This window comes from Haliotis rufescens, unplaced genomic scaffold, assembly GCF_023055435.1.
Source record: "Haliotis rufescens isolate VD_foot unplaced genomic scaffold, xgHalRufe1.0.p SCAF_4, whole genome shotgun sequence".
Lineage (NCBI taxonomy): Eukaryota > Metazoa > Mollusca > Gastropoda > Lepetellida > Haliotidae > Haliotis > Haliotis rufescens.
Genome location: NW_025964112.1, coordinates 12241992 through 12269104, shown reverse-complemented (window position 1 = coordinate 12269104; position 27113 = coordinate 12241992). Strand labels below are relative to the sequence as shown.

Below are 27113 nucleotides of genomic sequence, written 5' to 3'. Positions count from 1 at the left end.
CACTTTGGTATACATGGTGACGCTATCACTTATGGAGTTCTTTTAATATAATCAAGTCAAATATACAATGTTCAATATTAAGTTTTTGCAAGCCTGTTATTATCCCTCGCCACAAAGTTCAGAGCTCGTCTGTCCATCCGTTCGTCCATCCGCTTCTCAAAGGGACATATTTTCTCAAAAACTATTTAAGTCAGAGAAATGAAATTTTACACACTGATGTTACAGGTCATGATCTCAAATGAGTTCGAAAATTGGTGTCGTAATTCCATTTTGGCTCTTGCTCCCTGCTTTTCAACTCAGTCTATACTGTGTGAAATGGGGACAAGTTTTCTCAGAAACTACTGAAGTTACATGAATGAAAGTTTGCATGCTTATCTAAGAGATTCTTGTCAAGACTGAGTTCGACAATTGGTCAATTACTTTTTTACAGAGTTACGGCCCTTGTTCCTTGTTATTTTACTTGGTGCTTAGTGTCTGCAATTGGGACAAGTTTTCTCAGAAACTGCTGAAGTTAGCTTATCTAAGAGATACTTATCAAGACTGGGTTTTTTTTTCCAGAGAAGGGGTCTTTCATGTGCATTGATTTCACATGTAATCATTTTTACTGATGACATAAAGCAGCCCAAGTGCCTATCTCTTCTTAAGGCTTTATGGGACTCTTTTTGTTTAGTTTACATTCACTACTATCATGACTATATGAACAAACAGAATTCTAGTGTGCCCCATTGCGGGGGATAGTAAAAACACTGTTTACTTCTTGTTTTTATTTTACCCAGTTTATGCTGACTACAAGTGCCTTACATTTCAGGCCCTGCATGTTATGGCTAAGCTTATGAAGGAGTGCTGGTACCCCAATGCTGCTGCTCGACTGACAGCACTGAGGATCAGAAAGACACTGGCAAGTCTTGCTGCCCAAGAAGACATGAAAGTGTGAATCTGATGATCTTACAATGGTAACCTATTGACATTTGGACTGCAATGATGCCGAGCCAACGAGACCTTCCTCTTCAGTGTGATCAAGTCTATAATGTATGTGTGTTATGGCAAGAGTGGATAATGTAGTGCAGATGGACAGTCCGGTGAAAAGAAGTCATAGTGGGATATCAGAAGAATGTATTTTCCTTTCATGTATTGTACGTTGTAAATTTGTTTTAAGAGCCTATGTTATCAATTGGCTTCAGATCGGTTTGCATTATGATTTGTGTGTTGAACTAATTATGAAGGAGATGATCTTGAGGAGCTGTGTTAAGCAAGTGTGGGCATGGCAATTGTGATTTAGTGTGTCATGAAGTAGTTGGTGTCAGGATGGAAATACATGCTCTTGTTATATATATGAAGCAAGAGGAGTCAAGTTCCTCTTCAAACCTTATCAGGGTTTAGCGGTATGTGTATGTGGACTGATAGCCACTGTATGCACGAACCTCAGAGAATATGTCTATTTCTCCGAGTTGTAGAGGGTTACCCCAACGAATACCAGATTCACCTGTCTGACAGAATACCGTTTGATTCTCCACATGCAAACTTGTGAAGTCAATTACTGAGATCCAATGCTCCTGGCTGCAGTATCTATTACTGTGTAGACTATACTTCCACTCTCCATGCTCACTCATTGAGAGCAAATAGTTGGACCTTTGTAATTAAGTGGCAGATTTCTGTTCAGTACAACCTAACACTTGACCATGTTGACTAATGAAAGAGGCTTAGAATCAGAGCATAAGTCTAAATGTCAAAATAAACTTGCTTTGTTATTGATAAGTGTTACAAGGGAGATGTTGTTGCGACTAAGGGGTATAGCTTCACCTCCATGACAGTCAGTAACAAGATGGACTGAAATTATTGTTTCAGATGTTATATAATTTGAGAAAATAACCACGGGCGGATACAGCTTTTTTGAAAAGTGGGGGTGCACAATTAAGATCTATTTATTGACTTTGGTGGCAATTTATACAGAAAAAAAGTTTTTTTTCGAAATAAAAAGAGGGGGTGCGCACCCCTGCACCCCCCCCTCTGTATCCGCCCATGATAACAATATGATTTCACTATGTGATGATCATTAAGAACGGCAGCTTCACTAGCTGGAAAACAAAGGCTGAGAGTTGGCTGGGAAGCGTGTCACACTACAGACACAGTTTCCATTCATCTGTTGAGTACAGTGTGTTCTCACGTTCTCAGATGTGATATTGCTGGGTGTTGCTAAAATTGGTATATAAGACCTTGCTCCATACTGAAGAGAAGGATGTAGGGTGAAAATGGTGAAGTGAAATGGGATGGGTACTGATGAAGAGACAACTTACTTACAGAAAGAAGCCTGGTACATGTACCTTGTTTCTCCAAAGATGAATTGTGTAGCATCAAGCCACTTGAAGTACTGTTTTTGCCATATTGCCAGACTAGCTTCTAGACCAACCTGTAACCAATCTTTATGACCACCACATACTGAGCTTAAAAATTTACATGTCTTTCCATATTTTCTTGCTTGTGATATTGCTGGAATATTTGCTGAAAGCGGCGTAAAATCCAACTCAACACACCATATTTTCTTGTGTGCATTTACAAAAAATCACAGAAATGTGAAAAGGGTATATTGTTACTCGTAACCCTTATAAAAAATGTTTCGGTTTCATTAACGTTTGTGTGTGTTTCCTGTCTCTGGCAATAAAATTAGCTTGTGTATGTTTGTCAATTGGTTTAGAATCAGTACTTTTACAGAATTGTTAGTTAAACTGTTCCAGCATTGACCAACTATAAAACAGATGATTTTATGTAAAATAAATCATGTGAAGAACAGAATTACTGTCTCTAAATATTACAAATACGATTTTGATGGTTCTTTTGTTATTATCCGATTTTACATCATGTTTGACTGTAAACACAACCCACGCAATATCACATTTGCTGATTGGAAACAACATTTTCAAGTAGTGTGTCCTATTCTTATGTACATGAACATTTACTTAAGATACACATATTTAAATCAAAGATAAAATGTAATCAATCTTGCGATAGGTTTGGAATTACATGTGCCATGATTGATGTCATACTTACTCGTCAGTTGGAAATTGTTATTCTGTATTGATGAATCTGAGAGATAAATCTGCTCGGTCAACCTGGGAAAGGGCCTCCCTACCTTTCCTTGAGGAGTAAAATACTGGAATACAGTATTTGACTACTGTTTTACTACCAGTGTGTGCATAATACAAGCATACTATGAGCTTCGATTTTATTTCACATCGTGAAGACACCGTGAGCACACAACACGCAAGATGGTCCTGTTATTATTACACTATCTGGCAATAAAAGTGTTAATTGTGTATCTTGACTTATGTTTGTAATCCATAAATAATACAATATATACTTTTATCCAAGATTTCATTCAAGTCTCTTTACATTACTTCGGTGAAATCATGTATGAACTGATCGGCAAATCACATGAACTCAGCTTGAAACAACCGTTAGTTGTCAGAGATACATAGTCTTCGGTATTCCTATCACTGTTGAAATTTGTTTTTAGTTATGATATTATTTAAACTAAATAACCAGTAGATTGGGGAGAAATTGTGCAGCTGATTGCTATTTCCGGCTTTTGTTTTTACAAAACAAATAAACTTGTAATCTTTTTCTCTGTGCATGAAACATTGTCCAGCATACAGTACACAAATACCATTGAATTTGTAAATCAATGCATCTAGTGATATAAAAGATTTCCTGTTTTCATTCTCGACATGGCAAAACAAGCACACAAAATCCTTTATTGCTGCCACAACAATAACACAAGATGTGCAGTAAAGCAGTGCACATGTAAAGGGAAGTAACTGCATGCTATAGATTGTGTTGTTTTTAGAATTGCAGCATTTCACTGTCAAATGCAGAATATATAAAGACTTTTTTTTGTTGAATATGGAAATAAAAACAAAATGTGCCTGAGAACCAAGACAGTTTTTTGGGTTTAGCTTATGTGTAGGGAAAATAGCACTTCACTTTGCTCAAGGGAAACTGAAAGTTATCTCCCTTAGTATTCTTGGCGGTAGCACTGTACATGTGCATTTAGCAAAGGCAGTTTGTTATTGTTGTTATCGTTTCACAATATGAACTGTTTCAGAATATTAAGATGGTTAATTTATCACAGTATATGTAGGTGGTCATAAATAAGATTACTAAACTTGTTTACTGAATGGCAAGACAGAATAAATGGCCCCTGAATATGTTGATGTAACTTGTGAATTCCTTACAGTTGAACTGATGAATCTTTTGAATAGGGTTATCTTATTTTCTCTCCCAAGAGAAAAAAAATGTGGAATTTTAGGTGATATTTTGAAAGATATAAGACATTTTTGGAAAATCCTTCATTTTCCATGAAGTGTTTATTGTACCAGCATTGTGGCAGAAGACTTTGATACCCAGATCTCTTAGAGGTGTGAGAAACATAGCATATTGATGATTAGGTTGATATCCATCTTAATTTTTTTCTTGAACAATTAATGAGGAATCAGTGACCTGTTTGGTCTTGGAAGAATATGAATTGAGATTACTGCATGTACCATAAAGTATGATACGGTTATTTGTGTAATCATGAGAACTATTTACAAGCAAATCAGATTTGTGGAGCCAATGCAATTTTCTCATTCTGTGTCTGTGTGTTTCCATAATATGTTGCTTCAGTCAACAGAATGTTTACTTCAGTGTCTACCATATCATTGTTTAGTTGTATATGTTTGTTGATACTATCGGCTGAAGGAACCTGAATGTTGTTCGTAAAACGTGCAGCTTATGTTTGTAGTCTAGCATGTTTCTTTATGTTGTGTAAATAGCTAAACTGAGCTTTATCAAAGTAGTTTTCTGTGTATAAAAGCTTGTCAGAGTTAAAAGTTCTTTAATATTTTGTGAACATTAGCAAATTTTATTTGAGTGGGTGAAGTATGACTGTTACAAGTATTTCAGTGTTTTTAATGTATGCTGAAAATATCAAATTCTGGATCAAGGCTAGTACTATTTTATTTAATCCTGAATTATCATTGTGCCGATGTCCTGTATTGTTTTTTTTCTAACATGATTCATTGCTCTTTATGAGGCTTTAACCAGGGAACAGCCTACATCAGTACCATCAAGATTCCACAAATTAGGGCTGATATGACATCCTGGATATGTACTGGGTAATATGGGAAGTATTGGGTGTATTCATTTTTGTCTACGCCAGTGACCAATGCATTATGGAATGTTTTGACTGGTGCTGATTGGTTAAGTTGGTATTTTATGAGGCCCGTTTCCGGAAGAAATTTGGACAATGTTTAAAATTGTTTTAATTTTACATTATGAGCATCAGCTACTTAAATTAAACGTCAGATAATTATCCTAACATTGTGTTAATTTATGACGAGTGAAATATATGACCCTAAGTTGTCTATACCTTTTCACCAAATTTCTTCAGTACCTCATTCCTTCTGCACAAATCAATCTCAGTATGTGCAGAAGTGTCCAGTTCGTTTTTGGTATTAATTTTATATGGATATCGGCAACACTCAGTCAGATACTTATGATTTTACTCCTTTTGCGTTTCTCTTTTATTTTTAGAGTATTTCATCAAAAACAATTTGGCTTCAAATAAATTTGTTCACTAGAGCTTGATCATCTGAAAACAAATTATATTTTTGTTGGTGGTTTGATAAGCATTTAAATTGATCAACTTTTGAAATGACTGGATTGCTTATTACAGTGAATACTACATAAATTTTCTGATGATCAAAATATGTTAGGGGCAAGAGCTCTGTTTGAGAAAGCTGTTACGTTGCGAAAGAATGGTATGTGTGTTTTGTTGTAAAACAGTTTATGCTATATGCTCTATATGGATTTTATGTGTTCTATACTCCACATGGTGTCTGTAAATATGTAAATAAGTGCTGGTGTATATTGCGTTTATATCCTATGTAATATATAGTCACTTACCTAGTTTATTGTGATGTTGCACAAAGTACTGCCTGTAACATGCAGAGAAATGTGTGGATGATGCGATCAGCGACATGTTTTTTTGAAAGTCAGGATAGACAGTGTGATGTCTGCAAGCAGCAGTCAGTTACCATGCTAAATTGATGGAGAATTTTGGTTTTGAATGATGTTAGTTGTTGATAGTGAGATACACACAAGGTACACATAGAAAATGTCGACCTGTGAACTATGCTTTGTTATCTGTCCTTGCTATACTTGGCCACATGATGAAAGGTAATTTAGTTGAAGTCTTGATTTGTACCGAGCTTGGTGTACATAGTCTCTAAGCCAGGCGTCCATACTGGGAATTCCAGGTGTTTGCCAAACGTCAATGTATACTGATGCCTAATTATGTAGCGCTTTGTCAATGGACTATGTAATTGTGGCAGTTTCCATAATAAACTTGCAGTTTTCAATCAGTATTGATGAATTAATAATTTGTCTCCTTTGTTAGGGTTACTTTGAATATATTGCCAATTTAACAATAAATTAAAAAACTTTGAATGGAAATATAACCTTTTCAAGTAATTTAGATGTCAAAATCGGTTGTGTTGTTATTAAGGAGGGGATGGTTTTGCTTAATACTTAAAACATAACATCTGCTGGAAGGTTTCCTCTACAATCTCCATCACTGTCCGCCTTTAATTAATCTTGGATTCTATTACAACTGAAGTAGTGTTCAATGTATCAAACTCGATATTCAAGGGGATAAACTACAGAACAGTCTGTTACTTTTCTATTTTTTCTAATGTTGAAAAGTAGATCACATATACTGTCACTTCATGCCTTTTGAAGTTTAAATAGAAACTAACTCCTATAATAGACTCCTGTAATCTACCCTCCCCAAACAAAATGATCCTGTTTAATTAATTGGTCTGTTGATGTGAAGGGGCGGTCGGGTAGCCTAGTGGTTAAAGCATTCGCTCGTCACGCCAAAGACCTGGGTTCGATTCCTGACATGGGTACAATGTTTGAAGCCCATTTCTGGTGTCCCCCACCGTGATATTGCTGGAATATTGCTAAAAGCGGCGTAAAACCATACTCACTCACTCACTGTTGATGTGATGCTTATGTATCTCTGGGAGTAGTATCTTGCAGAAATACATTTATATCACATATTTTCCAGTAAGCACATTATTTGGCCATGATTGGGGGTTAACATCCCTAATTCACCCTGATTGTGTTAAAGATTTGTAAGTACCTCATCCATGCTCAGTGGGTTTCACTTAACACTTATGACCTGCATCCTTTGGTTAGAACAGCAACAGTTAATGATTAATTTGACTAATCTTACTTCAAAAAGTTAAAAAATGATTTTTTAGAGTTGACTGAAATGGGATTGATTTTCCTCGTCCAGAGTTGAGTTTTTACAGGCTAATGTGTCCTAGTTGGAATACTGCTGACTGCTGCATAAAATGACAAACATAATGTACATAACATGTAATTAGTCTTTAATGTGCCATACTTTTTAAACTCAAATTCTGAATAAAAGCAGGAATTGTAATTTATGTAAACATTATGGTGTGAGTTTGTTTGATTATCGGGGGTATTAGGGCTGCATTGAGTGACATTATGTCGAGTTATTTTCATGTATTCTGTAAAACACTAAACTTAATGTGAGAATTGGTATGGTCTTTAACGTTATTTATCTTACAAGTCGGGCAGAAAATATATGTTAAGACTTGAACTATTGAGTACTGACAGTGGCTGACTTTGGTGTGACCTATTGATATGTACATTTGTCTTTATTCTTATGCTTACAGCATCCATGTTGCATCACTGGTATAGCAGTTTAGAATATATCATCTGTAATTACTCAAAATACAGCCAACCAAATCTTACTGCATTGTCATTTGAAGCCATTTATAGTCAGAATAAAGTGATTCGTGGTTTAGTAATCAACATTAGGAAGCTTGGTATTTAGTTTCTGGACTGGGAACTGTACATTTGAACATCAATAAAAAGTGACTGTTTACATATGGTTAATGAACATTGTTTTCCTGCCAGAATTTACTGTCTCAGATTCGAACCCCAGATTCATCATCATTTAAATTGTTGGGTTTGCCATCACGATTCTCAGGGGCTCATGGGCTTGACCAAAGTTGTAAATGTCCAAATCCAAAGGTGACCACTAAATTATTGTTCAGGCTTAACCCAATCACTCAATTTGCCAGATAAAAGAACTTCTTCAAGTTTCCAGAGAGAATGCATGCTATGTACTATCTTATGAATTTTGAATGTTTGGACTGAATCAATAACTAATGTGTCGTGACATTCAAATGTATTATGTTAAGTAGTGACAGTGTTGTACTTGAGTGATATCTTAGGTCACTTTAATTGGGAGAACATTTTGAGTAATTACAGTCGCACATTACCTCTCTACTCTATTGTCTAACTACATCTCAGGAAGAGTACAAATTGCAATTGTCAACAAAGTATTTTTGTGAATAACAACTAAGTTTAGACCATACTTTGAATATTTGGGCTGTAGACCTTTAGTTCCAGTAGGACAACACGTCATTGTTACAATGTATGATTCTGCTGCTCTGTACTATGTCATTTGTATATGAAAAATAAATATAAAATGTTATGCCACTCAGCTCGTTGGAATTTGTTTGGTATTAAATGGCTTCCTTCTCAGTGCCAGGTATATATACTGTAATCAATGTGATTACTGCTTCCCCTAATTACAATGGTATTGAAATACCAATGCCACCCTTGCATGATTTTATTTCAGTGTCCAAGTTTATCAGGGACAACAAAAGATCACTTCAATCAGAGTTTTATTTATTTTTTTCTTTTGGACCGATATGAATTGGGTTCGTTATGGTAAAAATACAATTACAAATGTTTACTGTTCTGGAACCATCTCGTGGAATAGAGTATAAGAACATATTATCCTAACAACTGTCCCAAACTTCCCAGACAATATCCATAGATGTGTCAGCTTTTGCCCTCCACACGTGAGCTGTCATCTTTACGAATAATAATAATAAAAATCATATGAATTATAATAATAATACCGTCTTCGCCATGCTTGTGGTTTCGACACAGCGGTCCATCCATGGTACGACCCAGAATATGTAGAAGGCGTAATGGAAAATAATAAATACAAAATCTTTTGGAATAGGTCCGTATACAGCCTTTTGATAAATCCAACGAAATCATATATATATTATTGAATTATTGATTGACAAGTTTCAGGAAATGTCACGCTTGCATCCCAAGTACAAAGTTGTCCGACTCCCCATTGTTCTCGGTACCTTAGGTTTGGTACCTCCCAGTCAGCTTGACTGACTTTGGCAGAGTACCCGGGTTTGCCGCCAGGAATACAGACCTGATGACAATCTGGGTAATGCAGAAGGCTGCAGTGTTAGGGCGTTTTCACATTATCCGAAACGTTCTGGGTGGGTTTGACAAGGCAGCGCTTCCTGGGAGAAGTCCCATTCAGTCTCTGGGCTGCGTGTTGAAGGGATGATGATAAGCCTAACCAGCCTGGCTGTGCCAGGATCACTCAACCCCTCTTTGCTGCATTTTATATTTTAATCTGTAAGTTATGATACTCATATTTCCTTTACGTGAATACAATATACCTCAGCTGGTTGTTTGGATTATCTTTATTCATTGGAAACAGTCATCCGAAGTTTTGAGTCTGGCATATCTAGATTGTTCTGCTCACGTGTGACGCATATTAGTGTTGCCACTGTTTGTTGAGTAGTCTCCTTTCACAATTTGGCGTGCTTCAGTCCTGTGACTTGCTGATAATGACTCCCGACTCAGAGGTTCCCTACTCATAAACATTGAAATGGAGAAAACTGTCCGCAGTCTATAAATCATTGACCCTAGTGGGTCAATCACAAAATATTATTGATGAACGGTTGCATGCTGTATATTGGGAGGGTGCCCTATCATATGCCTCAATTAATCCCGAGAACCCATAGAATGGATTCACTTCGGGTCTCCCAAAACTAAGAGGTTTAAAGCAACCAGACCCACTAACAAAGTGATGACCACTTTCGTTTGGGACAGCAAAGACATACTGCACATTTACTTCGGGGAACAACCACGAATCGTGAAAGTTATGCCAACTTATTGAAAGCTTGCGCGAGTCTATCAGAGCGTAGAATCGCGGACAACTTCGACGTGGGGTTCTTAGGACAATTCTCCAGTTCACACCAGTCATTTTGCAATGGCTGCTGTATGGGGATGTGGATACAAGCTTTTACCCCATCCACTTCAATCACCAGATCTAACTCCTACTGACTACAAACTGTTTTCAAATTTGAAACAAAAACACTTTCGTGGTCAGAGATTTTACAACAACAACAACATTGGTTGTTGTTGTGGAGGGATGGATTTGATCTGCAAAACAGGGTAACTGACCAGAAGAAAAGGAACAAGTGTATTGAAATGCAAGGGGACTGGTGAAAAAATAATTAAAGCCTACGACAATTATTTAACTTCTATGTATGCTAGGCTCAAAAGCCTTTTAATACCTCCTCGTACACACTAGATCTGATGATTTGAGCGGGTCCCCTCATCATTGTCAACCACTTCTACATTGTCTGCTCCGAGGGAGTATATTCCGGGAAGCGGTGTGCTTGGGTCTGAAACATTAGTTATACAGAGTACACTACTGCCTAGAAGTTCATTCCCCTTACACGCATGGGCAACGCGTTACGCAACCCGTGTGCACCCCGTTGGTCACCCGTGTGGAACCCGTACGCCACGCGTGTGATACCCGTGTGCAACGCGTGTCACACTCATTAGAGGGGGAACAAACTTTTGACCAAAGGAGGACCCATGGGCATGTCTACCTGAACCTGGACGTGGTAACAAGGAGATGACTTTTTGATTTCCTGACGAAAAATGTTAATACACATTTTATTATATGTACTTGCTGATGTTTCATTTTTAGGTGTGATTACATGGTGTCTTGCGATGGTGTTAAGAGAATACATGATCCTGTTACATGTTATTGCTATTCAAATGCTTTTTTGTGATTTGACATTAAGCGTCTGTAGTACGACTTTCAGTGATCATGTTTATGAGGTTTGGTGGGGCATTGTTTTTATTGGACCCTAATTACTTTATGATGGTTGGGCCTCTTCGTCTCAGCTCCATAGCCGTGACGCTGGGAAAGGGCAGCATTTAATTAATGAGAGTAGAATATATCCTGGAGGATACACTTGAGGGAGGGGGCTATACTAATTACCGTACCACAGGAAGAGACCTGTAGACGTGAGCACGGGGTTGTGTGTAAGATGGCCGTCGCATAATGGCCGCCAGGAGTGGTAAACATTGAGCTAAAGCGGTGTTGTTTTCACGGGTCTGTTGAATAAATTTCCAGCGCTGCTGTCCATATATCTTCTACTTGATCCTGGATACATCATTTTGGCATTTACATTATAATATTTTTCAACGTACATTAATGGTTTACTAGTCATAGATTTTAGAGTATTTGTCAATTGTGGTGAACGTACAAGCAATAATTGTAATTTGTGGTGACATCTAAATTTAAACGTCTCATTTAAAACAATAAGTAAGTACGATAGTAAATAATAATATTCAAATCGCATTAAACTACAATGAGACATCATCTGAATATGACTATATATGCAAATGTTACGAAACTGTACCTATCTTCACGAATTATTAAAAAATGGGCATAAAGTTCACGGAGACGGAGGCTATAGATACAATACCATATTTTATTTTTTAGATGATAAAGTACATCATTTGATAATGAATTCAGTTATTGATATCTAAAAACCGATTTTCCATATTAATAAACATTTCATGATAAAAAACAATCAGATGTGTGATATAAATTCATTCTTTAGTATCCATAAATGAATTATTGATATCATATAACGAATAAATAGTAAAGGCGCCCTATATATTGTTCTTTGTGGACTGTATTAAGTAACGCATTTGCATCACGGTTATAATGTTAATTGCTAGTCTTTTTTCTGCACCATCATTTCTTTCATCTTATGAAAAAATGTTTAAAAAATGGCAACTTATAATTAACTTATATATAGCACTGGTATAAATAAATAGTACACACACTAATTTAATGTCACAATTGGCCTCACTCTGTCACATACAGCACTAAAACTACTATATTTCAAGTCTCTTAACCAAGTTTGAGAAGATGACCAACAGCATCAAGGAACTCGATAGGGGTTTTCTGTCCTTGAGTCAACATGTCCTTAAGACGTCTCAGGCGATTTTCAGTCTCTCTGTAAACTCGCTTCCTGCTGGGTGGGGCGGCACCAAAGTCTAACTGTTTTTGTCCTGTCTGCACACTCAATCTTCTTAATCACTTCTACAAATCGGTAGATATTCGGGTTGCGGTGGGGTAAGGTTCTGTTAAGGCCATGGTGAAATCCCTCAAGATTGTTGTTGGTGCGAGGGCCGGCTGTCTGGTGGTAATTCAAGAGAGGTATTGGAAACCGAGCATCATCGTCAATTGATGACCATATAGTTGATGACCACATAGTCATTGAAGTCTTCAGTTCTCGGAACTGGTGGAGTTGCCTGCTTAGCATCCAACCAGGTGTCCTGGACATCACGCAAGGGCAGGAGGGCAAGTCCAGCAGCTCTTCTGATCCAGGATCTTCCTTGTACTGTACTGCTAATCCAAGACCCTGTGTCTTCCGCCAGATCGCCTGACAATAATGAAAAAACAACCTTTGACGTCGGCATTCGGGAACTCTGTGTTGACGGCACGAATGGCAGCCTTCTCAAAATCCGTCTGGACAGTGGCAGGAGCGAGGGGACGGTTGAATCTCTGTTGGACTTCTGTTTTGAGTCGGCTGAACAGTCTGGTGTAAGTTGTGGTCTGTCTGTCAGGCAGGAGGGCGAAGACAAGTGGGCACATACAGGAACGACTTCTTGCATGTATGATGTATACCTGGTTCCACAGATCTGGGCAAGATGTAAATGTTCCGTCCATGTATACAGTGTCTGCAGACTGCAAAGCTTGGAGTTGGTCATGGGTAGAAAATACAACAATCTTGTTGGCATCGCAATCAGTGAAAAGCTGTCTGTTGTTTCAGTCCAGTTTCCTTCAAGTTGGACTTCAGCTCTTGTCTGTGGGAGTGCTGGGTTTTTCTTCCGCCTGTGTCGGTACAAGGCACTGCTCATGGATGGGAACGATGGCAGCAGCTGTGGCTGGTCTTCTGTAGCTACCTCACCGTTGTACAGGGTACGCATCGACATGGTTTCTTCTCTGGCCCTCTTCCTCATGGTACTGATGAATCTTACTCTACTGCTGAGACATTTCTGATGATGTCACCTACAGTGGTGCATCTGCCCTTACAAGTGGAGTCTACACACTTCCAGTGAATGCATGTCTGTCTGACAACATTCTTGTTATAACGATAGCCATCTAGGAATACCTGCACAGTACCCTTCTGTGACATGACATACTCCACTTTCCTGATACCAGCCATAGTGATAAAATGTCATCTGACTGATTTATAGGTTTTACGTCCGCTTCGCATTTATTGCATTTCGCGGACGGGGTAGGTGGGGAAGTAAAGATAAATAGATTAAATATGAAAATCACCATACCCCAAAAACTGTAACTAGCCGGGGAGTAACCTAAATTATCCTAATGACTGTACTTCGAGAGTATTATTATTATGGGTGTTATTCTTGGGAGGAGACGTTAAGGGCCTTTACTATATTTTACAGGGGGACAGTGAGGTAAGGGTATGGTGGCGTGCGGTGTGGGCTTGTTGTTGGCGCCGGCTGGCTTAACGACTCTATTGAGTTAGTGTATGGTTAACTGGGGTTATAGGCACGAATGTCGGAGAGGGCGACTCGTGTTGGAAATTTCGATCCCGATCCGAAAGTTGGGGTGTTTGTTTACTAGGGCATAGTTATGTTGTATAGATTTGTTTGGGAGGTTCTAAATTCGGTCTATAAGGTCGGCTTTGATGATGAATTGCGTTATTGCATTGAAGATGTAGATAGAGTTGGAAGGGTTGAAAAGTAGTGTGAGGTTTTGTTTATAGTTAGGAGGGATAGCGTGATAAAGTTCGGAGTGAAGGGTGTTATAGAAAGGACAGCTGTTAAAAATATGATATAAGTCTTCTGGTTGATTACAATATGTACATTTCCCGTCCGGGTGTCTGCCTTGTTTGTGTAGATTGTGGTTGAGGTTGGTATTTCCGCTGATGATTATTGATATAATATTGTCCAAATGGTTAGAGCTGTTATAGTTGCGACATTTGAGATTGTATTGCGTAAAAAGTGTTTTGAGCCATTGCCAGTTAGTGTTTTGGATTATATTGTTGTAGTTTTGAAGTTTTATAGACTTTTTAAATTTGTTCTTGATCTCCGCTTTGGAGGTATGGAAATAGATTTCTAATGAGGGCTGTTGGGTGGCTATATTGGCTGCGATGTGTGCTGTGTTATTGCCTGGTATATTTGTGTGTCCCGGGGCCCAGAGTAGACTGATTTGTTTGTTGTTGTTGTTAAGTTGGTTGATGAGAGTAATAATGTTGTTGATGTTAGTGAGTCTGATAGTGAGTCTGATATTATTAGAAATTTTAGTTTTGATAGCGTGTATTGCTGTAAGGATATGGCTAATAGTTCCCCTGTGTTATTGTTAGTGAAGTTTTTATAGTGAAAGTTTGTGGTGACGGGGGGGTTGTTGGTCTATGTGTATACCTGGTCCTGTTTTTCCATTGGTTTGGGATGCGTCGGTGTAAATGTAAGTGTGTGTCGGCCAGTTATTGTGGAGGTGTCTAAGGGTTGCTTCGGCCTTTTTTGCAGTTGGGGTGCCGGGGCTTTGTATGAAAAGTTCGTGGAGCGTTGTGTCAACTTGGGGTGGGGTGGGGGGTGGGGGGGGGGGGGGGGGGTGGGGGGGTGGGGGGGGGGGGGTGGGGGTGGGGGTGGGGGGGGGGGAGGTCGGCTATGTATTGTAGGGAGGGGTGTGTGTGTGATATATTGCTTAGATTGTGGGTGTGTATTAGCTTGTGTAGGTGGGTCATGTATGGGGCTTGGTCAGGGGATGTATTGAATTTGAATGTCGTTTGTTTGTTAATGTTGTTATATTTTTGTTTGAGTATTTTAGATTGGATTGTGTTGTGCCCCAGCCCAGTAGTTGAGGATTTTCTGTTGTATTCTGTGTGTAATGGAGAGAGTGTTGGTCATGGGTATGGCGTGGTGTGAGGTACCAGTCCTGGTGCCGGTAGCTATTTTGAGGGCCTTATATTGAATTGATTTTATTTTGTTGTAGTTAGTAGTTGAAATGCCGCTTAGGACCGGAGCGGCGTAGTCGATTTTGGATTGGGGGGGGGGGGGGGGGGGTGTGTGTGCTTTTTGATTGTATGATGGAATGGGGGGGGGGGGGGGGGGGGTAATTGGTGGTGCTGCTGGTCTTGGCAAAGTGGATAGCTATACGATTGGCTTTATCTTTATTGGATGGGCAGTTTTTGAAGTTGGGTTGGACTGATTTTCGAAATGTCCCTTTTAGTCATTTAAGTTTGTTCCAGGTTTTTCTTGAATTATTTTTCGCCAATTTTGGGGGTATTGCAGAAGAGCTGCCAGTGTTTTTTCCTGGCCGTTTTAATAAGCTGTTTAGTATGGTTTCTGAGATGAATGAAATCAGTTTTTTTTGTTTTATCCCGTTTACTTCTATTTAGGGCTCTTTTTCTTAATTTTCTAGAGTTTTGGATGTCGTCGTTCCACCAGGGGACTGGGTTGTGGGAAGGGGCGGGTTTGGTTGTGGGTATGCATTGGCTTGCGATATCGAATAGTGTGTTGGTAAGGTTGGTGTTGAATGTGTCTATGTTCCCTTATTGTATTTTTGGGGGGTCGGTTTGGTTGCATAGTTTTGTAAAGAGTTGCCAATTGGCTTTTTGAAAATTGAATTTTATTTGCTGGGTGGTTTCTAAAGGGGGATCGTTATTGAGTGAAGGGGGATTTAGAGAGAATTTGGTTTGTCAAATGTCATCATGATGGACTCTAGTTATATACTATATTGTTAATCCACAATAAATTGAGTAAACCCAATTTAAGGTTCAAACTACTCTCAGCCCGACAACTTGTAAGTTGCTTTTCCTGCATACACATGAAACCTTTTGATCTTAAACAGTGTATAATTGTGATTTCCTAAACCAGTGAATTTCATTAAAAGTGACGGGTCTTTTTTATTATAATCTTCTTTATCTACAAATAAGTTGTTTTCATTAGGTACATCTGTAACTATTTAATCTTCACAAAGTACCCTTCCTTGCCTTTCTAAAACAACATCGAAAAGAAGCTAATGAGTCTCCTTAATTAAAGGAGGACTAAACCATTATAACAATGGGTAAACTCAATCAGCCATGACAACTCTCTATAGATGTTTTGGCATGTAGACGTTTTGGCATGTAGAGGTTTTGGGAGTGAACCGTGACAATAGCTCAATTTGACTCAACTTGTGTGTCGCTCTCGCGTTAGATTTGCTAACGAACCAGTTTAGGTCGGATTTAGTGCACAATGCGTTTAAGCTTCCATGTCTAATCCTTATGAAAACACATTAAGGGTTTAAAACAACACAGTAATCCATATCATGTTTCACATCACCACGAAATATGACACATAAATAAGATATATTTCTTCTTTTAATAACAAAATAAGATAATATAAAGTTTTGTCACTCTCGTTTTATTCACAAAACACACCATCAACAATGTCACAACAATGTATCATTTTACATTACTCCAAGTGAAGCGATGGTCGGCATACTCCATTCTGGATACGGCACCATCCATCAGTCGTGCTCAAATTGTTAGTTCTTGGACCGTCGTTGCCGAAGTGGTTCGAAAGATGTCGCCAGTTGTCTCCAGTGGAGCAACCAAGGACCTTCAGTCGAAACACGTGCAGGACATGTCTTTTCAAGACACAGCCAAGACTGCCACGTGTCTCTCTTCTTATTGCAACGGAACATAAATCCATGAAAACAAAGAATCCTACCTCCACGATGGGATGGTATGAATTTGATGTCAACTTGAGCGTTTGCCATTTTGCAAGTAACTTCTCGCTTTTTAATAATGCTCATTTAATTAATTAAGATTGACACTGATTGAACATGCTACTATGATTGGCATGATTACCAAATCATAATTAATTACTGAGATGTGGTCATGGAGAACATACTAATCCTATGTTAAAACATACTATTCCTTTACGTAAACAGATTAAAACTACCTAATTTGATATCTACTTATGTGGCCAAGAGTCTTTTTGAAATTTCATTTGTTTGACCCAAATGTAATTCCAGATATTCTATATTGTGTGTGTGTGTGCATGATGGACCTAAGTAGCCCATGGCCTAATATTTTTTATTATTCAACCCGACCTACCCCGTCGATGTAATACAGGACTGTGATGTTGATGTAAAACCTAAAACTTGATGATGATGATAATATATGAATGTTAATGCAACAAGCGACGCGTGTGAAGATATATTGAATACGTTTGACACATTAACCTATATCTACATAAAATTAGATACACTTAAACGTAAGTAGCATATAACCGTTGAAATTAAAAGGTCTACAAGAAGATGTTTTTCTTATAATAGAAGGTCCATAAGGGTATTTAGTATTTCGTTATGAAAAAATAGTTCTCTTGATATTCAATACTGGACATTTCCCCACAACCCACTTTTTGTTTGTTTATGGTAAAAGTTAATAAGAGGAGGTTTGGTGGGGGACTAGTGGTATCTTTTCAGAGGGTGTTATTCTGGCATTACCCACTATTTACTGGAGGATATTGGAAATGAATATACTGTAGACTGTCATGTTGTCTGACTACAGATAGGATTTGTTATCTTAACAATCACTGGGGGTTTCACATTAGAGGTGATTTGTACAATTGCCCAAATTATCCTGCTGAGTATTGGTGCTTAGTGATGTCAAATGGAATATTTTATTATCAGAGGAAATTGGTGGTGAAAACTTAATACCATCTATACAGTATATCTTCAGGATTTGTAGCCCTTTCTTTCTCTGTGTGTAATTCTGATTGAAAGAAGTCACTCAACCAGTTCATGCATTCCATGGTAAAAAAAAATCAGACTTGGTTAGAATCCGTGTTTATCTCCGACAACTTCCCACTGGTGACATTGTAGTGAACTTGAGAAGTGGAGATGCTTTTTTATATTCATATTATTATAATCTGCCAAACTATACATAAATGTGTGTGTGTCATAAAATTCAAAGGGACTGTTCCCTACACTCATCAATATAATAATGAATGAACATTAGTGTATTGTGTGGATTATATAAAGCTCTCACTAAGTATATATTTTACATGCATGACAGATGGGATTAAGGGAGAAATGAAATATTTTCTTGAACGTTTCCAATAACTAGTGGAGGAAGATGGAAATGGCTGAACCTGTAGATAGCGTCAAATCCGTGATGGATTTGACAGATCTCATAGGGTAACATTCAACAGGCTCTTTACCTTGTGATCATGTTAAAAAAATTTCTTAACAGTTTAGAAAAAGAGAAGATATTTGAAGTGAACTACATTGAAAAATGAGAGAAGAAATTAATTGTCAATGTTTTTTTATCATAAAAACTCTCTGGTCAGTAAACAACAGTTGTTATTTTAGTACTTTGAAGAGGAATCCCAAACCTTCTCTTACTCTGTTATGATATATAATGTCAAAGTGAAAGCAAAAAACCCATTAACGTGCAACACAGCATTTTCCATGGACTTGTTTATTTGCTATTTTGATATACATGTGTTCAGATTGATTGAAAAATATACAATATCAACTATAAATTTCTTCCGTGTGTGAATGCGTGTAATACTTGCATATTGGCTCCCCAGTTCTCATAATGCTTCATATGAAAGCAAAATTGTGTGTTTGATTAACATCATCTCTTATGTCAGTGACTGATTTAAACCACAGCCAGTGTCCCAACGCTCGTAAATGTTTCGCCCTCGCGATCTAACGTTATAACATTTCAGGTCATAGACATCCTCTGATACACAGCAGATGCGTTCTGGTCATATTACCTTTCGGCTCCATAGTCTGTACTGTCTTAAAATTGACTTTATTAGTCTTCGGATGTTACGTCTAGTACACACAAACAAGACCGTTTAGCCTATATAAGGAATGTAGCAGGCAGTGGATCTTCCAGTTGGCTAACTTACTGTTGGTAATATCCGTTTTCTTTTAGCAAATAAGAGGATAGTTAGTAACAAAATATACGATATACAACGCATATTTGCACAACTATCACCAAACCATTCGACACTGACACCGCATCAAATCCCGCGGTAGACTGGACACAGTTCTGTGCTCACCGATTAGATAAACACCTACCGACAGGGTGGGGATTGTGGTTCAAAGCGAAACAGACAACCCTGTCTGTTGTCTAATAAATGCTGGGCGGCGCCTTTGATCCTGGCTCTAACCATGCATGAAGTAGGAGTAAACGATGACCAGGATGGCCTTGAAATAAACAAGATTCTTCTTGTTGAATATCAAGGTACCAATTCATCGGTCACGTGGTTTTCTTATGTATCCAGTGTATCCAGTGTATACACAATTAACTAGAATGTTTTATATCCACCAAAATGTATATGCGTCAGTGTGCTTTATCAACACATGTATAATGCTTATTCACGCTTGGTGTGCCAGACTGAAATTGAACATTATGATAGCGTCAGCAGGGATAATAGAGGTCATAAGACGTGGCATAAGAAGATCATACATAAATATGTTTAAGTTACATAGGCAGCAGGCTAGATTATTTACAGCAATACAGTTCAAATATTGTGTTCAATAAAAGAAAACGTTGATTTTTAACACACTTATTTTTGTACTATTAAACAAACTGTGGACTTTGGAGACATTTTCGCTTATTGTAATGAGATCAAGGTAAAAAGTCATATCTTTCTCTGAAATCCACGGGCATAGTTTCTGTCAAACATAAGAACGTAATCAGGGCGGCCAGCTTTGACTTGTCGTGTGCCTTAAAGTTAGTTTAAACATGTCAAAAGCGATTGACCCTACAATATAGGGTCATTTACTCCAACGTTCTAACTTTCAATCGTCTTAACAGGACCATATCGTTTGTTATATATCGACTGCCTGTCTCTATGTCTTAAGTTGTTAATCGGTAACTGCGGTCCAGATTTATTTAATTTATTCATCTATTGTTGCAAACATGACTGATTTGTTTACACAATAAAAATTCTAATTGATCATGCACTACTGAGGCAGTCAAGCACCTGTATAAGAAATATAAAAGCAGCCATGTTACATGTAATCCCAAAAGCTGGCAATTATTTCGCCACAATATAACTGAAAAAATGCTGATGTGACGTGACATATAAACTTACCCACAGACAATACATTTTTTCCAGAGAGTGTAGCACAATTCTATCAAAGTTTTATTGACAATTTGAAAAAGTATAATAATATAACAGTGCGAAAATCATTATGTTTTTCTTCAAGTTCTATCAAAATCAAATATATTCTACTACTTTAAGTTTCACATTCCCAAGCCAGTAAAAGCTACATAGTTTACAGGACGTCTATCATAATACGTAACGCTTGGAGATGCAAGCTGTCGAAACCAGTCTAGAGCCGATTGACAAGTTTCAAACACAGCCGACCAGCCAATAAACAACTAACTAAGCAAGTCAGCACATCAAAACTTTCAAAATTTGACCACCATGTGGGAAACCATTGTTATCAATTCCAAACTGGACAGATGGGTAGTGACATGCATTCAAACGTGGCGTGGAGGTCTCGGGTGTATATGCAGGGGTATCTTGGCACAGGGTCATTCCTGCATTTCGCCTGAGAACCTCTCTGTCTGTTTTTGAAGGCGTGGAGATCCCGGAGTTAATTCCCCGTAACAATTCTAGGCATAAACGGTCCCTTAAAAAGGACGGTTTCAATAATATGAATATTAAAATTCATCATCACTTTTCAAGTTTACAAAAATGTCTCCAGTTGGAAGATGTCACAGATAAACAAGGATTCTAACTGAGTTTGATCGTCACAGGTTTATCTCCAATTTGCCAGCACAATGCAGAGGATTAACAGTTACTGCGAGTGAGCATGGTTTTACGCCGCTTTTAGCAGTTACTGTGTTTATACAATTCCCACAGATATCATGCCAAAAACGCTCACAGTAGTTAGTGAGTAAACTCAACTGAGGATTTTACAAGTATGTATCACAACCTTTGAAAGCTAACATGTGAATAAACTCAATTCACTGAAACTTAAATAATTAAGGCACTTGCAGTGACCAGTTAACAAGTAATCAGTGAGATATTATATAAATACTGGGAACGCCAAACAACTTCATTATAAATAGACAAATGCACCTGTGAATGGTCAAGGTTTTAAATACCGAGTGAAACAAAGACGAGGTGCCAGCCTACACTGGAAATGCTGTATGCTGCATGTCCAGCCTGCATCAACACCTCTAGTGATCTATTCGTGATCCCGAGCCTTGCGCATAACCATTGTCATGACCTGGTTGAGTGACTTCCTTCCATCAACGTGAAAGGATTACCCACAGCGAAAGAAAGGATTAAAATCCTAAACATATCCTATCCAAATGGTATAAGTACTCACAATCAATTTCCTCTAATAGTATTCCCAATAACACTCACCATGGTCATTGGGCAAATGTAAAAATCACCAACCCTAACGAGATTCTGTCTATATGGTCATACCCGGTGATTGTGAAGATCTAAAATTCTATCAACAGTTTGTTTGTTTGCTGTTTAACGCCGCACTCAGCAATATTCCAGCTATATGAAGGTGGTTTGTAAATAATCGAGTCTGGGCCAGACAATCCAGTGATTGACATCATGTGCATCGATCCACGCAATTGGGATACGATGACATACATCAACCAAGTCGGCGAGCCTGACCACCCGATCCCGTTAGTCGCCTCTTACGACAAGCATGGGTTGCAGAAGACCTATTCTACCCCGGATCTTCACGGGTCGGATCCTATTCAAGCACTATCCACACATTACATCCATTGTGACAATGGAATAGTTTCATCATACATCATTATCATGTTTTGTGCATGCAGGTCATTGGTTCAATGCATAGAATAACAGATAATCAAGTATTAGCTTGGACGTCGTTTAAAAAAGGTGCCCTCGCAACGTTGCATTAACAGTTGTTCTGATTTGAGTCCATGGGTGGCCCAGTCGTCTGAGGCTCAGCAATTCACTGTGCAGAGTTAGGTCCATTGAAAACATATGATTGTGAGATCGAATCCCGGTTCGCCATGATTACCTTTCTAGGTTTGTCAGCACCACACCCGTGCTTGTGGGTTTCACCAAGGTGATAAACGTTTGAAACCTGCATTACTATGGGCTTTCAGCCCACGTCTAGCTGGCACGCCGTGATATAACTGGGATACTGTTCAAAACGGCGTTAAACCCAACACACTGACTCACACAAATCCTGACTTCAAATGTGAGGTGTCCTGTGTCAGGATTACATATATGGTTCAATGTTCAGTGTTTCATGATATATGACTGATATCATGAGCATTGACCCACGCAATTGGGATACCATGTTAGCGAGCCTGACCATCCGATACCGTTAGTTGCCTCTTACGACAAGCATAGTCGCCTTTGACGGCAAGCATGGGCTGCTGAAGATCTATTCTAACCCGGATCTTCACTGGTCACGAACCGACCTGATGACATATTGCTTTGTATATTATTACACATGTATGCTGGCAAGGTTTCCCCACGTACATCAATACATTGATTAGACCATATTGATATCCTATTTGATGCTAATGTACCAGTAAGTTGGTCAAGCCTTGCTTTTAGGAGACTTACATGCTTTCTATTTTAACATAGAATACCAATGTTGTTGATTGGATATATATACCCATTGTTGGATGTATCGTTAATGATTTGGGGATTATGTGATATCTTAAAAATGCAGTAATTGGTGCTCTTATACAACAATTCGCAATTCAACGTTTGCCATGTCCACATCAGATGTCAGATGCGTGGGTGTTACACACAGTGTAACCGCTAAAATTAGAACTTGGAAATAAAAGTGACATCCGTGTACATTCTACGAGTGCGACCATATCAAGTGTTCATGAATAACTGTCAAAAGTAGTGATGACATAGGATGTTTGCGAAAAGGTGCGATTTTTCTGCCCCACACATTGCGAACACGTGTAAAGGCAAGTCAACGTCTCACATGGAAATGATGGCCTGAATGTTAGTAATTGTAAATAAGTCAATAAAAGTTCAAGCAGTGATGATGTCAGTTCACAAATGGGCCTTGTTCTCGGTAGCTATTGAGACCACTACGTGACTCCAAAACTGATCCGCATCGTCATGATTGAAGAAGGCTTTGGGTCCTAGCTAGCCCAAATGTTCTGTGGCTTTAATGTTTGGCGATTTAGACAGCCATGTGAAAGTGGTAATGTAATGTATTCATAGGCAAGAGTGGAACGTGCAGTCCGGCATTATCTCCTCTGAACATTTCTCTCTTATGGTCAATAATAAGAATCATGTGTAAAACGTGATCCCTGTGACGAAAAGCTATTATAATTGTCCCGTTTACACAAGATAGGATATCAACAATTATTCTTTTGTACGTGAAGTGATGTGTGGTATATTATGTTGAATTTTGTTTAACGACAGAGTCAGCAAAAACTGACAAGCTAGCGACGGAAATTATATTTTATATTATTGTGTAGCAAGCAGAGGCATAGGCAGATCCAGGGTTTCTGGTGTCACCACCCATCAATTACCCGTAGACGCATGTTTCCCGAACTGACCAACAAGCAGCACATAGTTAAACTACTTTATTCTGCAATTTTAACATTTTACGTCCGGAATAATGCTGAGCTCTCTCATTCACCCGAGTGACTCAGAATTGGTGATATGTAGTCCCAGGAACTGGCTACTTTTTATGTTTCACTTTTTGTTTCCTTATATTTCTTACTTCCTCTTTTTTCAACTGATGTTTTTGTAACGTTAAATAGTCGAATAAAACAGTGGCTGTTGATGCGTCTTTTGTCCTTAAAAGCATAAGTCACTTCGCTAAAATATTCTGATCTGTCCATGTTGTGGTGTTCGCTCATTTAGAACGCTGAGTTTTGCTATGCGCGTCAGTGGAAACATTTTCAATAAAACGAAGCTGCAGGAACTACTTTCTTTGTGTTTCAATGAGTTTCCATAGAAGAGAACATATGTCATTTCTTGCCAAATATTGAATGAATGGAGCACGTTTGATCATTTATGTCAGGTCAGTTGATGAGAAAACATTATTTGAACAGAAACACCCCGATACATCCCTTCTCAGGCGTTGCGTCACACGTTTCACGTGAATATTTCACCCTGGTTACAACTTAATCGTGGTGTGAAGATATGTGTGATCATTTTTGTTAGAAAATCAAAATTAATTTGCATTGCGAGAGTTGTTTTTAAACAAATGCATTGTCAACTGACAGCGAGAGCACTGTATTTTTTGTAGCCTAATTTTCGAATTTGCTAGGTTTTATATTTTATCATTTTACTGACATTTGGGTTCTCCTACGTTCTGTACCGCTTCAGACGTTTCCTCCGCATGAACCTACATGTAACACGCTGGGATATAACTTACATGAAGGAGAGGGGATACAACTTTGGAATGGTCAGCAGTCCGAACATGCCCATAAAGGGATCGAGCCTACAGGAACACACAGGAACATTGGAAAGTTTATGTTCCTCAAATGAGCTCAAATGCATTTCTGAAGAAAATTCTGACTGATTTGTTTTGTACTGCAGAAATTTCTGGAAGAATCTTTTTTATACCTCCAGAAATTTCTGCCAGACATTTATTATTTACCACTTTGTATTATGTACTTCAAAATATCGCTCAGCAGTCATTTTTGTAGTAAACAACACGTTGGTGTTCGAACATTAGGCTCTGTAGTCAATCAATATATTTTGCAGGAAGAGAAAATCATTTGGCCTGATAGACTAGGGAATCATATCAAGATTTTCAACAAATCATTTCATACTCTCATGGCTTCAAATGCCCGATTAGCTACAATGAAAACCAAATGGTGGATTTTTCATACTTTTATTATACATGGTTTGATACAGAAAAATGGCGTGACACTATAGTTCATGAAGGTCAGCCTCACAAGTATGATATTGAAACCACCTAGTCCCACAGTAGTTGTAAGTGTGGCATCACGTTCGAGTGATTAGAGGACGGTGCACAATCACTCGGGGCACAACTGCGAGTTTTCCAGGTGGTACCCGGTGCAAGTAATGCCCATCACAGTGGCCTTTGTCAGGTACCAACTACTTGTCCTCCACAGCTCGTTCAAGTCTTGGTGGATCAAGTGATTCATACTGAATGAAAAAGAAAGACAACGTTACAAGTAAGCACTTACAAATTGGTGACATGTAGAATTAGTATTGTCGTAACATTGATTTTCAGCCATCAGCGCGTATTGTTTCTCATAATTAATGCTATCTGTCTCTGCTAATCAATTTGAATGGCACTGACAGCATCGAAGCAATGCATTTCATACTTCATCTCGCCATGGATGTTGATCAAACAACCGCGACCATAATTTTAAAGGTTTAAATTTGTACAATATTCCCAGGTGTATGGGATCCATTTCTACCTTATGGCACTAAGCTTACATATTTACAACAGTAATGCTATTCTACAACTACCCACAGATGCAAGGACAAACATGTAAAACATATATGAATAAATATATTAAATTACATGCAACACAGAACTAGTCCCTACATAATTTTTCTTGAATAGCGAAAACTTTACCACAACAAACGTGTATCATGGCCCATTTTAACGTCCATCTACTCAAGTGACAGATGATCTCATCAATACATATTTTAGATTCATCACGGATACCTCATGTTGCCAAATGCAGTAGAAATTAGTCCTGTGCCTCAAGCTGTCAATGTAAGCACTCTTGGTTTGATAACTTCACCTCTGTAATGGGAATACAGACACACTGACTTAATTGTAGTAAAGGCCAAACATAACATAAGCTCAATGCATCACAACCTAAAAACAGTTCTGCACCAACATTACTAAGAAAGTTGTTGGCACTTCCAGTTAAATGACATCATTTCCCGTTTGGAAAGAAGACAACTTCAAAACAGAAAGTGTTATTCCACAAGCTACCATTAACAGAAAGTTATAAGCACTTTTGGTGTAATGACTTTGACCTCAACTTAAGAGAATCACATGTTTGATTATTTTTAGTTGAAAACATAGGTGTAAGCTCTTACAAACATGTTATACACACACATTATTTCCTCAGTACAGAAAGGAGCAGAAGTACCTTAAGACAGACCAATCCAGTGACCTTAATCTTCATAGAAGGTCACTCAAAACCTCATCACTTCAAAGCGCCACCCTCAGGACGTCGTCCATCCACAACTGGTGATGAGAACTGGTTGTAAAATCATAATTGCTGAACTAGTGACGTGCCAACCAATCGATCTTAGGAATTAATTGGTTTGTGTCATTTTAATGTTTTTCAGTGCTATGTCCAGAGAATCTAGAATACACTTAACAAAAACAAACAAACAAACAAACAAACAAACAAACAAACAAACAAACAAACAAACAAACATGAATGCTGACCTTCGACGTGAAAACATTTGGGGGATTATTATGGAAAATTGCATTTGATTGCCTAGTCATTTAGACCTTATAGTAGGTCTTCGTCATTTCAATTAATTGTAACTACATTGAACGATTTTTATTATTGAGAACACGTGACCTTGACATTATCAATATCAACTGCAATATTTTCAAGGGTTAACCAGTATATAAAACCCAATGTGAAGTCTCATGGTGGAATTCTATGTCATAACGAAAATATGGTTCATGCTTTTCATTAAAAATAGGTCACTGTGACCTAACAAATATCTGCAGAAATAGACACTGAAGTGAAAGGCACTGTTCTGCCTCCAGGGTGTCCTCGTGACAGTGACACTGAATATCTTCTGGCAATCATTTCCTCAAGAGGTCTCGAATAATTTCGTGACAGTGAATTATCACTGAATATCTTCTTAGCAATCAATGCTTCGAGATTAACATTCTTGGAACTTTCATACCTCTT

At 38.2% G+C, this 27113-nt stretch overlaps 1 protein-coding gene and 1 long non-coding RNA gene across 2 annotated transcripts in view; one reads left to right on the top strand and one right to left on the bottom strand.

Annotated features, from left to right (window-relative positions):
• LOC124111359 (TGF-beta receptor type-1-like) overlaps positions 1–8574 on the top strand; it is a 33305-nt gene extending 24731 nt beyond the window's left edge. The window contains exon 10 of the mRNA XM_046471023.2: positions 809–8574. Coding sequence (XP_046326979.1) covers positions 809–934 — 126 coding nt within the window. The 3' untranslated portion in view covers positions 935–8574. The remainder of the gene's footprint in view (positions 1–808) is intronic.
• A 16651-nt stretch (positions 8575–25225) lies between these two features.
• On the bottom strand, positions 25226–26569 carry LOC125372309. Its single transcript, XR_007218053.1, has 3 exons — positions 26328–26569; positions 25892–25972; positions 25226–25359 (listed from the first exon to the last, which is right to left on the bottom strand). It is a non-coding gene; the product is annotated as an uncharacterized LOC125372309 (long non-coding RNA).
• Positions 26570–27113: the final 544 nt, after the last annotated feature.